The 13,845-nt window shown below is 46.7% G+C and overlaps 1 protein-coding gene across 1 annotated transcript in view; it reads left to right on the top strand.

The window, feature by feature from the left end:
- Positions 1-13,845, top strand: part of LOC142653067 (scinderin-like) — a 71,756-nt gene that overhangs the window by 44,739 nt on the left and 13,172 nt on the right. Inside the window, exons 11-12 of the mRNA XM_075828772.1 lie at positions 5,895-6,065; positions 6,463-6,640. Coding sequence (XP_075684887.1) covers positions 5,895-6,065; positions 6,463-6,640 — 349 coding nt within the window. The remainder of the gene's footprint in view (positions 1-5,894; positions 6,066-6,462; positions 6,641-13,845) is intronic.

Raw genomic sequence — 13,845 nt, forward strand, 5'->3', positions numbered from 1 at the left:
CACATAGAGAAGCGTCACTCCACAGAACATGCCACATAGAGAAGCGTCACTCCACAGAACATGCCACATAGAGAAGCGTCACTCCACAGAACACGTCACATAGAGAAGCGTCACTCCACAGAACACGTCACATAGAGAAGTGTCACTCCACAGAACACGCCACATAGAGAAGCGTCACTCCGCAGAACACGCCAGATAGAGAAGCATCACTCCACAGAACATGCCACATAGAGAAGCGTCACTCCACAGAACACGTCATATAGAGAAGCGTCACTCCACAGAACACGTCATATAGAGAAGCGTCACTCCACAGAACACGCCACATAGAGAAGCGTCACTCCACAGAACATGCCACATAGAGAAGCGTCACTCCACAGAACATGCCACATAGAGAAGCGTCACTCCACAGAACACGCCACATAGAGAAGCGTCACTCCACAGAACACGTCATATAGAGAAGCGTCACTCCACAGAACACATCATATAGAGAAGCGTCACTCCACAGAACACGTCATATAGAGAAGCGTCACTCCACAGAACAAGTCATATAGAGAAGCGTCACTCCACAGAACACGCCAGATAGAGAAGCATCACTCCACAGAACATGCCACATAGAGAAGCGTCACTCCACAGAACACGTCATATAGAGAAGCGTCACTCCACAGAACACATCATATAGAGAAGCGTCACTCCACAGAACACGTCATATAGAGAAGCGTCACTCCACAGAACAAGTCATATAGAGAAGCGTCACTCCACAGAACACGTCACATAGAGAAGCGTCACTCCACAGAACACGCCACATAGAGAAGCGTCACTCCGCAGAACACGCCAGATAGAGAAGCATCACTCCACAGAACATGCCACATAGAGAAGCGTCACTCCACAGAACACGTCATATAGAGAAGCGTCACTCCACAGAACACATCATATAGAGAAGCGTCACTCCACAGAACACGTCATATAGAGAAGCGTCACTCCACAGAACAAGTCATATAGAGAAGCGTCACTCCACAGAACACGTCATATAGAGAAGCGTCACTCCACAGAACACGCCACATAGAGAAGCGTCACTCCACAGAACATGCCACATAGAGAAGCGTCACTCCAGAGAACATGCCACATAGAGAAGCGTCACTCCACAGAACACGTCATATAGAGAAGCGTCACTCCATAGAACACGTCATATAGAGAAGCGTCACTCCACAGAACACGTCATATAGAGAAGCGTCACTCCACAGAACACGTCATATAGAGAAGCGTCACTCCACAGAACACGCCACATAGAGAAGCGTCACTCCACAGAACATGCCACATAGAGAAGCGTCACTCCACAGAACATGCCACATAGAGAAGCGTCACTCCACAGAACACGTCACATAGAGAAGCGTCACTCCACAGAACACGCCAGATAGAGAAGCGTCACTCCACAGAACACGTCATATAGAGAAGCGTCACCCCACAGAACACGTCATATAGAGAAGCATCACTCCACAGAACACGTCATATAGAGAAGCGTCACTCCACAGAACACGCCACATAGAGAAGCGTCACTCCACAGAACATGCCACATAGAGAAGCGTCACTCCACAGAACACGTCATATAGAGAAGCATCACTCCATAGAACACGCCATAGAGAAGCGTCACTCCACAGAACACGCCAGATAGAGAAGCGTCACTCCACAGAACACGCCAGATAGAGAAGCGTCACTCCACAGAACACGCCAGATAGAGAAGCGTCACTCCACAGAACACGTCATATAGAGAAGCGTCACTCAACAGAACACGCCAGATAGAGAAGCGTCACTCCACAGAACACGCCATAGAGAAGCGTCACTCCACAGAACACGTCATATAGAGAAGCGTCACTCCACAGAACACGTCACATAGAGAAGCGTCACTCCACAGAACACGTCATATAGAGAAGCGTCACTCCACAGAACACGTCATATAGAGAAGCGTCACTCCACAGAACACGTCATATAGAGAAGCGTCACTCCACAGAACACGCCAGATAGAGAAGCGTCACTCCACAGAACACGCCATAGAGAAGCGTCACTCCACAGAACACGTCATATAGAGAAGCGTCACTCCACAGAACACGTCACATAGAGAAGCGTCACTCCACAGAACACGTCATATAGAGAAGCGTCACTCCACAGAACACGTCACATAGAGAAGCGTCACTCCACAGAACACGTCATATAGAGAAGCGTCACTCCACAGAACACGTCACATAGAGAAGCGTCACTCCACAGAACACGTCATATAGAGAAGCGTCACTCCACAGAACACGTCACATAGAGAAGTGTCACTCCACAGAACACGTCATATAGAGAAGCGTCACTCCACAGAACACGTCACATAGAGAAGCGTCACTCCACAGAACACATCATATAGAGAAGCGTCACTCCACAGAACACGTCATATAGAGAAGCGTCACTCCACAGAACACGTCACATAGAGAAGCGTCACTCCACAGAACACGTCATATAGAGAAGCGTCACTCCACAGAACACGTCACATAGAGAAGCGTCACTCCACAGAACACGTCATATAGAGAAGCGTCACTCCACAGAACACGCCAGATAGAGAAGCGTCACTCCACAGAACACGTCACATAGAGAAGCGTCACTCCACAGAACACGTCATATAGAGAAGCGTCACTCCACAGAACACGTCATATAGAGAAGCGTCACTCCACAGAACACGCCAGATAGAGAAGCGTCACTCCACAGAACACGTCATATAGAGAAGCGTCACTCCACAGAACACGTCACATAGAGAAGCGTCACTCCACAAAACACGTCATATAGAGAAGCGTCACTCCACAGAACACGTCATATAGAGAAGCGTCACTCCACAGAACATGTCACATAGAGAAGCGTCACTCCACAGAACACGTCACATAGAGAAGCGTCACTCCACAGAACACGTCATATAGAGAAGCGTCACTCCACAGAACATGTCATATAGAGAAGCGTCACTCTACAGAACACGTCATATAGAGAAGCGTCACTCCACAGAACACGTCACATAGAGAAGCGTCACTCCACAGAACACGTCATATAGAGAAGCGTCACTCCACAGAACACGTCATATAGAGAAGCGTCACTCCACAGAACACGCCAGATAGAGAAGCGTCACTCCACAGAACACGCCACATAGAGAAGCGTCACTCCACAGAACACGTCATATAGAGAAGCGTCACTCCACAGAACACGTCACATAGAGAAGCGTCACTCCACAGAACACGTCATATAGAGAAGCGTCACTCCACAGAACACGTCATATAGAGAAGCGTCACTCCACAGACACGCCAGATAGAGAAGCGTCACTCCACAGAACATGTCATATAGAGAAGCGTCACTCTACAGAACACGTCATATAGAGAAGCGTCACTCCACAGAACACGTCACATAGAGAAGCGTCACTCCACAGAACACGTCATATAGAGAAGCGTCACTCCACAGAACACGTCATATAGAGAAGCGTCACTCCACAGAACACGTCACATAGAGAAGCGTCACTCCACAGAACACGTCATATAGAGAAGCGTCACTCCACAGACACGCCAGATAGAGAAGCGTCACTCCACAGAACACGTCATATAGAGAAGCGTCACTCCACAGAACACGTCAGATAGAGAAGCGTCACTCCACAGAACACGTCATATAGAGAAGCGTCACTCCACAGAACACGTCATATAGAGAAGCGTCACTCCACAGAACACGTCATATAGAGAAGCGTCACTCCACAGAACACGTCATATAGAGAAGCGTCACTCCACAGAACACGTCATATAGAGAAGCGTCACTCCACAGAATACGCCACATAGAGAAGCGTCACTCCACAGAACACGTCACATAGAGAAGCGTCACTCCACAGAACACGTCATAGAGAAGCGTCACTCCACAGAACACGCCATAGAGAAGCGTCACTCCACAGAACACGTCATATAGAGAAGCGTCACTCCACAGAACACGTCATACAGAGAAGCGTCACTCCACAGAACACGTCACATAGAGTAGCGTCACTCCACAGAACACGTCACATAGAGAAGCGTCACTCCACAGAACACGTCACATAGAGAAGCGTCACTCCACAGAAGACGTCACATAGAGAAGCGTCACTCCACAGAACAAGTCATATAGAGAAGCGTCACTCCACAGAACACGTCACATAGAGAAGCGTCACTCCACAGAACACGCCACATAGAGAAGCGTCACTCCACAGAACACGTCACATAGAGAAGCGTCACTCCACAGAACACGTCATATAGAGAAGCGTCACTCCACAGAACACGTCATAGAGAAGCGTCACTCCACAGAACACGTCATATAGAGAAGCGTCACTCCACAGAACATGTCACATAGAGAAGCGTCACTCCACAGAACACGTCACATAGAGAAGCGTCACTCCACAGAACACGTCACATAGAGAAGCGTCACTCCACAGAACACGTCACCTAGAGAAGCGTCACTCCACAGAACACGTCACATAGAGAAGCGTCACTCCACAGAACATGTCACATAGAGAAGCGTCACTCCACAGAACACGTCACATAGAGAAGCGTCACTCCACAGAACACGTCATATAGAGAAGCGTCACTCCACAGAACACGTCATATAGAGAAGCGTCACTCCACAGAACACGTCATATAGAGAAGCGTCACTCCACAGAACACGTCACATAGAGAAGCGTCACTCCACAGAACACGTCACATAGAGAAGCGTCACTCCACAGAACACGTCATATAGAGAAGCGTCACTCCACAGAACACGCCATAGAGAAGCGTCACTCCACAGAACACGTCACATAGAGAAGCGTCACTCCACAGAACACGTCATATAGAGAAGCGTCACTCCACAGAACACGTCACATAGAGAAGCATCACTCCACAGAACACGTCACATAGAGAAGCTCACTCCACAGAACACGTCAGATAGAGAAGCGTCACTCCACAGAACACGTCAGATAGAGAAGCGTCACTCCACAGAACACGTCATATAGAGAAGCGTCACTCCACAGAACACGTCATATAGAGAAGCGTCACTCCACAGAACACGTCACATAGAGAAGCTCACTCCACAGAACACGTCAGATAGAGAAGCGTCACTCCACAGAACACGTCAGATAGAGAAGCGTCACTCCACAGAACACGTCAGATAGAGAAGCGTCACTCCACAGAACACGTCATATAGAGAAGCGTCACTCCACAGAACACGTCACATAGAGAAGCGTCACTCCACAGAACACGTCAGATAGAGAAGCGTCACTCCACAGAACACGTCAGATAGAGAAGCGTCACTGCACAGGACACGTTTCCGCTGCTGCAGAGTCCAGCAGCGGCGGCTTTACCCCCCTCCATCTGACGCTTGGCATTGTGCTTGGTGATGTGAGGCTGGCATGCAGCTGCTCGGCCTCCATGCCATGAAGCTCCCGGGCACAGTGTGCGGATGGTAATACCAGAGGAGGTCTGTACTCTGCAGTTATGGAGTCAGCAGAGCGTTGGTGACTTTTCTGAACTTTGTGGCTGAGTTGCGCCGGGTTCCTTCACGTTACAATAATATCAGTCACAGGTGACGGGAAATATCTAGGAGGGAAGAAGTTTCCGGCACTGGCTTGTTACACCGGTGATGTCCTATTACAGGACCGCGCTGGAAGTCACTGATCTCTGTACAACGACCCGTTCTATCACTGATGTCTGTAAAGTGAAACACCGGAATTCAATGATTAAGAGGGGGGCAAATACTTTTCTACATAGTGCGTGTGTGGTGTGTGGTGTGTATGTGTGGTGTGTGGTGTGTGTGTGTGTGTGTGTGTGTGTGGTGTGTGGTGTGTGGTTGTATATATTTATATATATTCTGTATGTATCTAATTTTTTTTCTAGACTCGAGTCTCTCAAGGAAAAGAACCTCCACATCTTCTGGCCTTATTTAAAGACAAGCCACTAATTGTATTCAAAGACGGCACATCCCGGAAGGGTGGTCAGTCTCCTCCTCGTCCCGTACGCCTGTTTCAAGTGAGAAAAAACTTAGGATCAATTACGAGGATAAATGAGGTAAACAATACTAGAAATAAACATATAAGGTGCAGATCATCAGAAAATATACGTCCTCGAAACACGTTCAGACGTGGCAGAAATTTTCTGCTGTGGATTTTGTTGCAAATTTGCGGCACTTACACAACAAATCTGCCGCAAAATGTGCATATTTGACAGTTCAGACAGTAGCTGGTACTGTTATGGGGGCTCTGTGGTTGGCATTTTTATGAGGATATTATGGCTGGTACTGTTATGGGGGCACTTAGAGGGGGATATAAGAAATGGCTGATTAGAATGTTTTTTTTTATACTGGAAGATGGAACTCAAGAACTTATATTTTCTAAGAAAATGTTTATTTCGGATATTGAATTGGTTTTTTTTTACGATACATTAGTGAATCCATTATTGTATACAGGTTGATGTTGACGCCCGCTCACTCAATGCCAATGATGCATTTGTACTGAAGTTCCAAAATAACTCCGCTATTATGTGGATTGGGAAAGGGGCAAATGAGGAGGAAATCAGAGGAGTGGAATACCTGGTGACAACCTTCAAGTGGAAAGGAACAAAAGTTCAAGAAGGCAAAGAACCGGGTACGAGATCAATCATCGAATGCGTGTTACGTTGTAACATTATGTTGTGTATTTACTTGTCTATCGGATAAAGGATGCCCCGTGTAAAATGTCATCACAGCAGGAGACAGGGAAAGTGATGGGGAGGCGGCCATCATTATTCCCGCAGACGTCTCAGATACAGGAAACGGGCAGAAAGTAATCGAGGGTCGGCACGGTCCATCTCACCACATGGCTGAGATAAACTTGGGAAACCTAGAGATGAGCGAAGCCGTTTTATCACAATTCAATAGTGCCCCGCAATTCTACCCGCCAACGTTTTAAAATGAGAATAGTACAACCCCCAACCTCCCGTGTACTGTATAGTATATAGAACTAGTTCAGCAGTGGTACTAGTGACATACAGTATTGTACATTGCTCAGCATGTATAATCACACATATACACACATCACACATATACACACATCACATATCACATATACACACATCACATATATACACACATCACATATATACACACATCACATATATACACATCACATATATACACACATCACAAATACACACATCACATATATACACACATCACATATATACACATCACATATATACACACATCACATCTGGTGACTGCGCTGGCCACTCCATTACAGATAGAATACCAGCTGCCTGCTTCTTCCCTAAATAGTTCTTGCATAATTTGGAGGTGTGCTTTGGGTCATTGTCCTGTTGTAGGATGAAATTGGCTCCAATCAAGCGCTGTCCACAGGGTATGGCATGGCGTTGCAAAATGGAGTGATAGCCTTCCTTATTCAAAATACCTCTTACCTTGTACAAATCTCCCACTTTACCAGCACCAAAGCAACCCCAGACCATCACATGACCTCCACCATGCTTGACAGATGGCGTCAGGCACTCTTCCAGCATCTTTTCAGTTGTTCTGCGTCTCACAAATGTTCTTCTGTGTGATCCAAACACCTCAAACTTCGATTCGTCCGTCCATAACACTTTTTTCCAATCTTCCTCTGTCCAATGTCTGTGTGCTTTTGCCCATATTAATCTTTTCCTTTTATTAGCCAGTCTCAGATATGGCTTTTGCTTTGCCACTCTGCCCTGAAGGCCAGCATCCCGGCATCGCCTCTTCACTGTAGACGTTGACGCTGGCGTTTTGCGGGTACTATTTAATGAAGCTGCCAGTTGAGGACCTGTGAGGCATCTATTTCTCAAACTAGAGACTCTAATGTACTTGTCTTGTTGCTCAGTTGTGCAGCGGGGCCTCCCACTTCTCTTTCTACTCTGGTTAGATCCTGTTTGTGCTGTCCTCTGAAGGGAGTAGTACACACCATTGTAGGAAATCTTCAGTTTCTTGGCAATTTCTCGCATGGAATAGCCCTCATTTCTAAGAACAAGAATAGAATATCGAGTTTCACATGAAAGCTCTCTTTTTCTAGCCATTTTGAGAGTTTAATCGAACCCGCAAATGTAATTGTAATGTCGGGGGTAGGGAAACGGACAAGTGAGCCCTAATCTACCCGCCACTCTGTCCCTGCCTACTTGCAACGACCCGCCCTAGGCGACGGGGTACAACTGGGCGGCGGTCCCTACGCTCAGTAAGTGCACGAGACAAACAGACAAGGGTACACAAAGCTAAGGGAAATGGGGCAGTTGCCCACGGCAACACTGTGAGCAACAAGAGTGGTGAACGAGCCGAGTCAAACCAGGAGTGCACGAGGTACCTGTAATGGCAGGAAGGAGGTGAAGGGAACAAGTGAGCCCTAATCTACCCACCGCCCTGTCCCTGCCTACTTGCAACGACCCGCCCTAGGCGACGGGGTACAACTTGGCGGCGGTCCCTACGCTGTCTAAGTGCAAGGGAGTACAAACAGGGAACACGCAAGGGAATACAGTAGCCCACGGAACGCCACGAGGAAACGGAGCGGTGAATGAGCCAGTCAGGATCAGGAAGTAGTGGAGTATACAAACGGGAGCACAGAGCAGAAGCAAGCCAGGGGCAGAGCAACGCAGGATAAACGGAACTGAAGCAAGGCAGAAGCATGGCAGAAGCAGGCTGGAGCAAGGCAGCAGTGGGGCCAGGAATCCAAGAAGAATAACAAGCAAGGAGGAAGAGAAAACGGTAGGTATAAATGGACAGGGGGCGGAGCTAACTCGGACTGACCAGGCCGCGATAGGCTCTCCCACTCCTGAGCCTGCCACCCTGATTGGTGGGAGCAGGTGTCAGTCTCAGAGGTCTGGCCTCAGGTGTCGACTGATTAATCCTGGGAGTATACCCAGACGTAGTACCTGGCAGATCCTTTACAGTACTCCCCCTTTTATGAGGGGCCACCGGACCCTTACTAAGAGGACCCGGTTTAGTGGGGAAGAGAAGGTGGAACCTCCTGATCAATACCCCAGCGTGAACATCTCGAGCAGGTACCCAAGTCCTCTCCTCCAGCCCGTATCCTCTCCAATGGACCAGGTACTGGAGGGAGCCCTGGATCATCCTACTGTCCACAATCTTGGCCACCTCGAATTCCACCCCCTCAGGGGTGAGAACGGGAACAGGAGGTTTCCTCGAGGGGGACCAGGACGGGGAGCAGCGTTTCAGGAGGGAGGCATGGAAGACGTCGTGTATGCGAAAGGATGGGGGCAGCTCCAGACGGAAGGATACAGGGTTGAGGACTTCAATGATCTTATAAGGTCCAATAAATCGGGGAGCAAACTTCCTGGACGGGACCTTAAGGCGCAAGTTCCTCGACGACAACCACACCAGATCCCCGACGACAAACCGGGGGTTAGCAGAACGTCTACAATCAGCCTGAATCTTTTGTACGCTCTGGGACGCCTCTAGGTTCTTCTGAACCTGGGCCCAGACTGTGCACAGTTCCCTATGAACGTCCTCTACCTCGGGATTATTGGAACAACCAGGGGAAACGGAGGAGAACCTAGGATTAAACCCGAAATTACAGAAAAACGGGGAGACCCCTGACGAGTTACTGACCCGGTTATTCAGGGAAAATTCGGCGAGGGGAAGGAATGAGACCCAATCAAATTGACAGTCAGAAATGAAACACCTTAAATATTGTTCCAGGGATTGGTTGGTCCTTTCCGTTTGGCCATTAGTTTCGGGATGGAAGGCGGAGGAGAAGGATAGATCAATCTCCAACTTTTTACAAAAAGCTCTCCAAAATAAGGAAACAAATTGTACCCCTCTGTCCGAAACGATATTGACTGGGGCCCCATGGAGACGCAGAATGTGTTTCACAAACAAAGAAGCTAACGTCTTGGCGTTAGGTAGTTTCTTAAGGGGCACAAAGTGGCACATCTTACTGAAGCGGTCTACTACCACCCACACCACCGACTTGCCCTGAGATGGAGGCAAATCGGTGATAAAATCCATGGAGATATGGGTCCAAGGTCTCTGGGGAATGGGCAAGGAACGTAGTAAGCCCGCAAGTCGGGACCTAGGGGTCTTGGACCTAGCACAGACCTCACAAGCGGCGACGTAAGCCCTAACGTCTTTAGGCAACCCAGGCCACCAATAGTTTCTGGTAATGAGGAGTTTGGTACCCAAGATGCCAGGATGACCAGATAGAGCGGAGTCATGGTTTTCCCTGAGTACCCTTAGCCGGTATTGCAGGGGGACAAACAGTTTGTCCCCAGGGAGGTTCCCGGGAGCTGAACCTTGATCAGCCGCGATGTCAGAGGCTAAGTCAGAATCAGTGGCAGAAACAATTATACCAGGGGGTAAAATACAGGGCTAGGGCTAGGATAGCCCATTTTTATTATTATCAATTAAACATTATTTTAATCGTTCTACTACAGGCAGTAAATTTGAATCATTAACGGAACGAAATAATCTTATCTTTGTGCATATTCTGTCAATTTAACGTATTTTGATTGGAGATGGCAGGATTTCTAACTGGTGAATTTAATATTGACAAATGGGTGCATGATGCTAAGGAGGTTTTCTCTGAAAATGAGATTGTGCTTCCTACCCAGAATTTAAACATTAATGCGTCATTTCGCCAACTGACAAAAATCTATAAAGACCACATAAGATCTTGGTGGGAAATACAAACCTTAGAAACATATAGCAGAAATAAAATTGTCCCTAGGGGCTTAAGAATTTCCCTGACTCCAGCAGCCAGAATCAGATCCCCAGATTTATTGAAGAAATGGGAAACAGAATCTGTTGAGTCCTCACTAAGGTTCATGGGTCTGTTATTAGAGGAGGAAAAAAATTGCCTGGTAAAAAGCACACAACAACTGAAAGAAGCAATAACATCGGCAAAAATTTTTTCCTCCAACATAGAGTATGAGAGGAAAGAAATTGTCCTACAGCAAGCTGTGGAAAAATTTACGAACCATATAAAGGAGCGAAAACATTATCAATTCGTTCGTGACACGCTTGACTTTAAGGAGGGAAGAATATTCGATTATAGTATTAAATCTAAAACTACTCTTGAACCCGAAACTGACATTTCATCGTCAGAGCAGGAATATTCCGACTCCGAACAAGGGAGAACCCACTTTAGGCGACAACGGGGAGGGATGGATCAGACTCGCTATCCCACCCGTGCTAATCTAAGGGGTAGAGGTAGAGGAAAAGGGCAAAGCCGGGGGGGTGGTTTTTTAGCCAAAAGCCATCCCATCTCGGAATACCTCTTGAGAGACAGGAGAGACATCTAGGCTATAGGTCTAGATCTGATGAAGATGAATCCCAGGTCATCAATCTCTCATCCCGAGTACTCAAAAGTGAGGAAGTTGGTATCCTTAAAAGGGGGTTGTCATTTGTCCCTACAAATAGATTTAATCTATTCACCTGGGTAAAGGATATTAATTTATTTGCTCGAAAATTAAAATGGAAGAAGTTTTTTCTGACGCATGATCGTCGTAAATGCCTAGAATTGGGCATAACTGAGGATGATTTACCGGACCTTAGAGTATTGGAAGGATTATGGGAGGAAGGTCAAAGAGAAATTGGTATGGGTCCATTTACAGATCTGAGGGCCCCATCCACTAAATTCGCACCTCTAAATGATAACACCCCTATTGATGTGTTCGTAAAAGTTGTTGAAGACCAACTTAGGTCACTTGATGACTGTAAGTTTGGTCATTTCAATACAACCAAGGAGGAAATGGCGGGTTTACGATCCCTTGAAATGGATGACACGATTGTTATAAAGCCTTCGGATAAAGGCGGTAATATCGTGGTCATGGATCGGAGCCGCTATTTAAAAATGTGTCTTCATATTTTGCAGGATCAACAATGCTATAGGGTTCTTGAATATGACCCCACAAGGATTTTTAAGAGTCAACTGAAGGACATCTTAGACTCGGCAAAAACTCTTAATTTGATCAGCGAGAAAGAATTCAAATTTATGTTGACCGATTTTCCACAGGTTGCAACATTTTACAGTCTACCGAAAATCCACAAAGGGACGACCCCTTTAAAAGGTCGCCCAATTGTGTCCGGTATTGACAGCTTGACGCAAAATGCTAGTGTGTATCTGGACCGCATTCTTAGACCCTTTGTAATAGCATTGCCCTCATACGTCAGGGATACTATGGATACCCTGAGGAAACTGGAGGGCATTCGTCTTGACCACGATGTGTTTCTTGCCTCATTAGACGTGGAGGCTTTATACAGCTCTATCCCCCATGAGCAGGGATGTTGTGCCATTGATTACTTTTTGAGAGACAAGGGTACACACTTCAGGGCCCACAATGAATTTGTCATTTTGTTGTTGAAATTTGTATTGGAACACAATTTCTTCTTGTTCAATCAGAAGATTTTCCACCAGCTGAAGGGGGTTGCCATGGGGAGTCCATGTGCCCCGACATATGCCAACCTGTATTTGGGCTGGTGGGAAAAAGAGTGCGTTTTTACGGATCTAATGGAACAATGGACCTCCTGTATCCTTCTATGGATTAGATTCATAGACGACATTCTGATCTTATGGAAAGGAACAAGGGCACAATTCATGGAGTTTGTGGGTGTCCTTAACGTAAACAACCTAGGCCTTTTTTTCACGTCAGAGATTAATGATAATAAGATCACATTCCTTGATGTCACGATTTGTAAGACACCCTCAGGAGCCATTCAAACCAACATGTTTAGGAAATCTACTGCTACAAACAGTCTCCTGAGATGGGAAAGTTGTCATCCTCTAAATCTGAGACGTGGTATTCCAAAAGGCCAATATCTGAGGGCACGCCGGAACTGTTCGACTATATCTGATTATAAGATTTTGGCTCATGAACTAGAAAACAGATTTCGGCGGAGAGGATATCCAAGACAAGTACTCAAAGATGCATACCAGAACGCATTAGGTAGGAATCGGGATGATTTATTGAACCCTAAACCTAAGGAAGTGGAGGAGGAAGCAATTAGGGTCATCGGTACTTTTGACTCCTCTAGTATGGAAGTTCGGTCCATCCTACAACGCTACTGGGGTATACTGCAAGCTGACCCAGACATTGGGGGTTTGGTAGGTAAAGCCCCCTTGATTACCTATAGACGTGGATGCAATGTCAAGGATCGGTTAGTTCACAGCCATCTAAAGATCCAGGACCCTGTTGGTACCTGGCTGAATCGTGGCCTTAAAGGAAGTTATAGATGTGGATCCTGCAAAGCCTGTGAGTCCATACTATGCAGCAATAAGTTTACGAGTACCGTTACGGGGAAAAGTTTTGAAAACAGGTCCTACATTAATTGCAAAACCGAGGGGCTGGTCTACTTAATTACCTGCGGTTGTAAAATGCAATATGTAGGGAAAACTAAAAGGGAATTTAGAAGGAGGATTAGAGAGCATGTTGGGGACGTTAGGCGACAAGAAGATACCTCAGTGTCCCGCCATGTCTGGGAGTGTCATGGTGGTGACTCTTCAAACCTCAAATTTCAAGGGGTGGAATGTATTAGACAGACACTAAGAGGCGGTGACATTGATAAAAGGATTATGCAAAAAGAAGCGCAATGGATCCATCGTCTTCAAACCATTTGTCCCCTAGGTCTAAATGAACAGATTTCTTATGCATGCTTCCTATAGTAATACTCTGACATCTACTCTAGTGTTAAATCATACCGTTTGGGTGATATCTGTGGATTTATTCCACGAGTCGCTGTTTCCAGTTTATTTACGTATGGCCTAATGCAATCTTTTGCGGAGGACCTATACTATATCTAACCGAATTCCTTGCGTGTAGGGTCATTATTACTACTGAA

This window comes from Rhinoderma darwinii, chromosome 5, assembly GCF_050947455.1.
Source record: "Rhinoderma darwinii isolate aRhiDar2 chromosome 5, aRhiDar2.hap1, whole genome shotgun sequence".
In the NCBI taxonomy this organism is placed as follows: domain Eukaryota; kingdom Metazoa; phylum Chordata; class Amphibia; order Anura; family Rhinodermatidae; genus Rhinoderma; species Rhinoderma darwinii.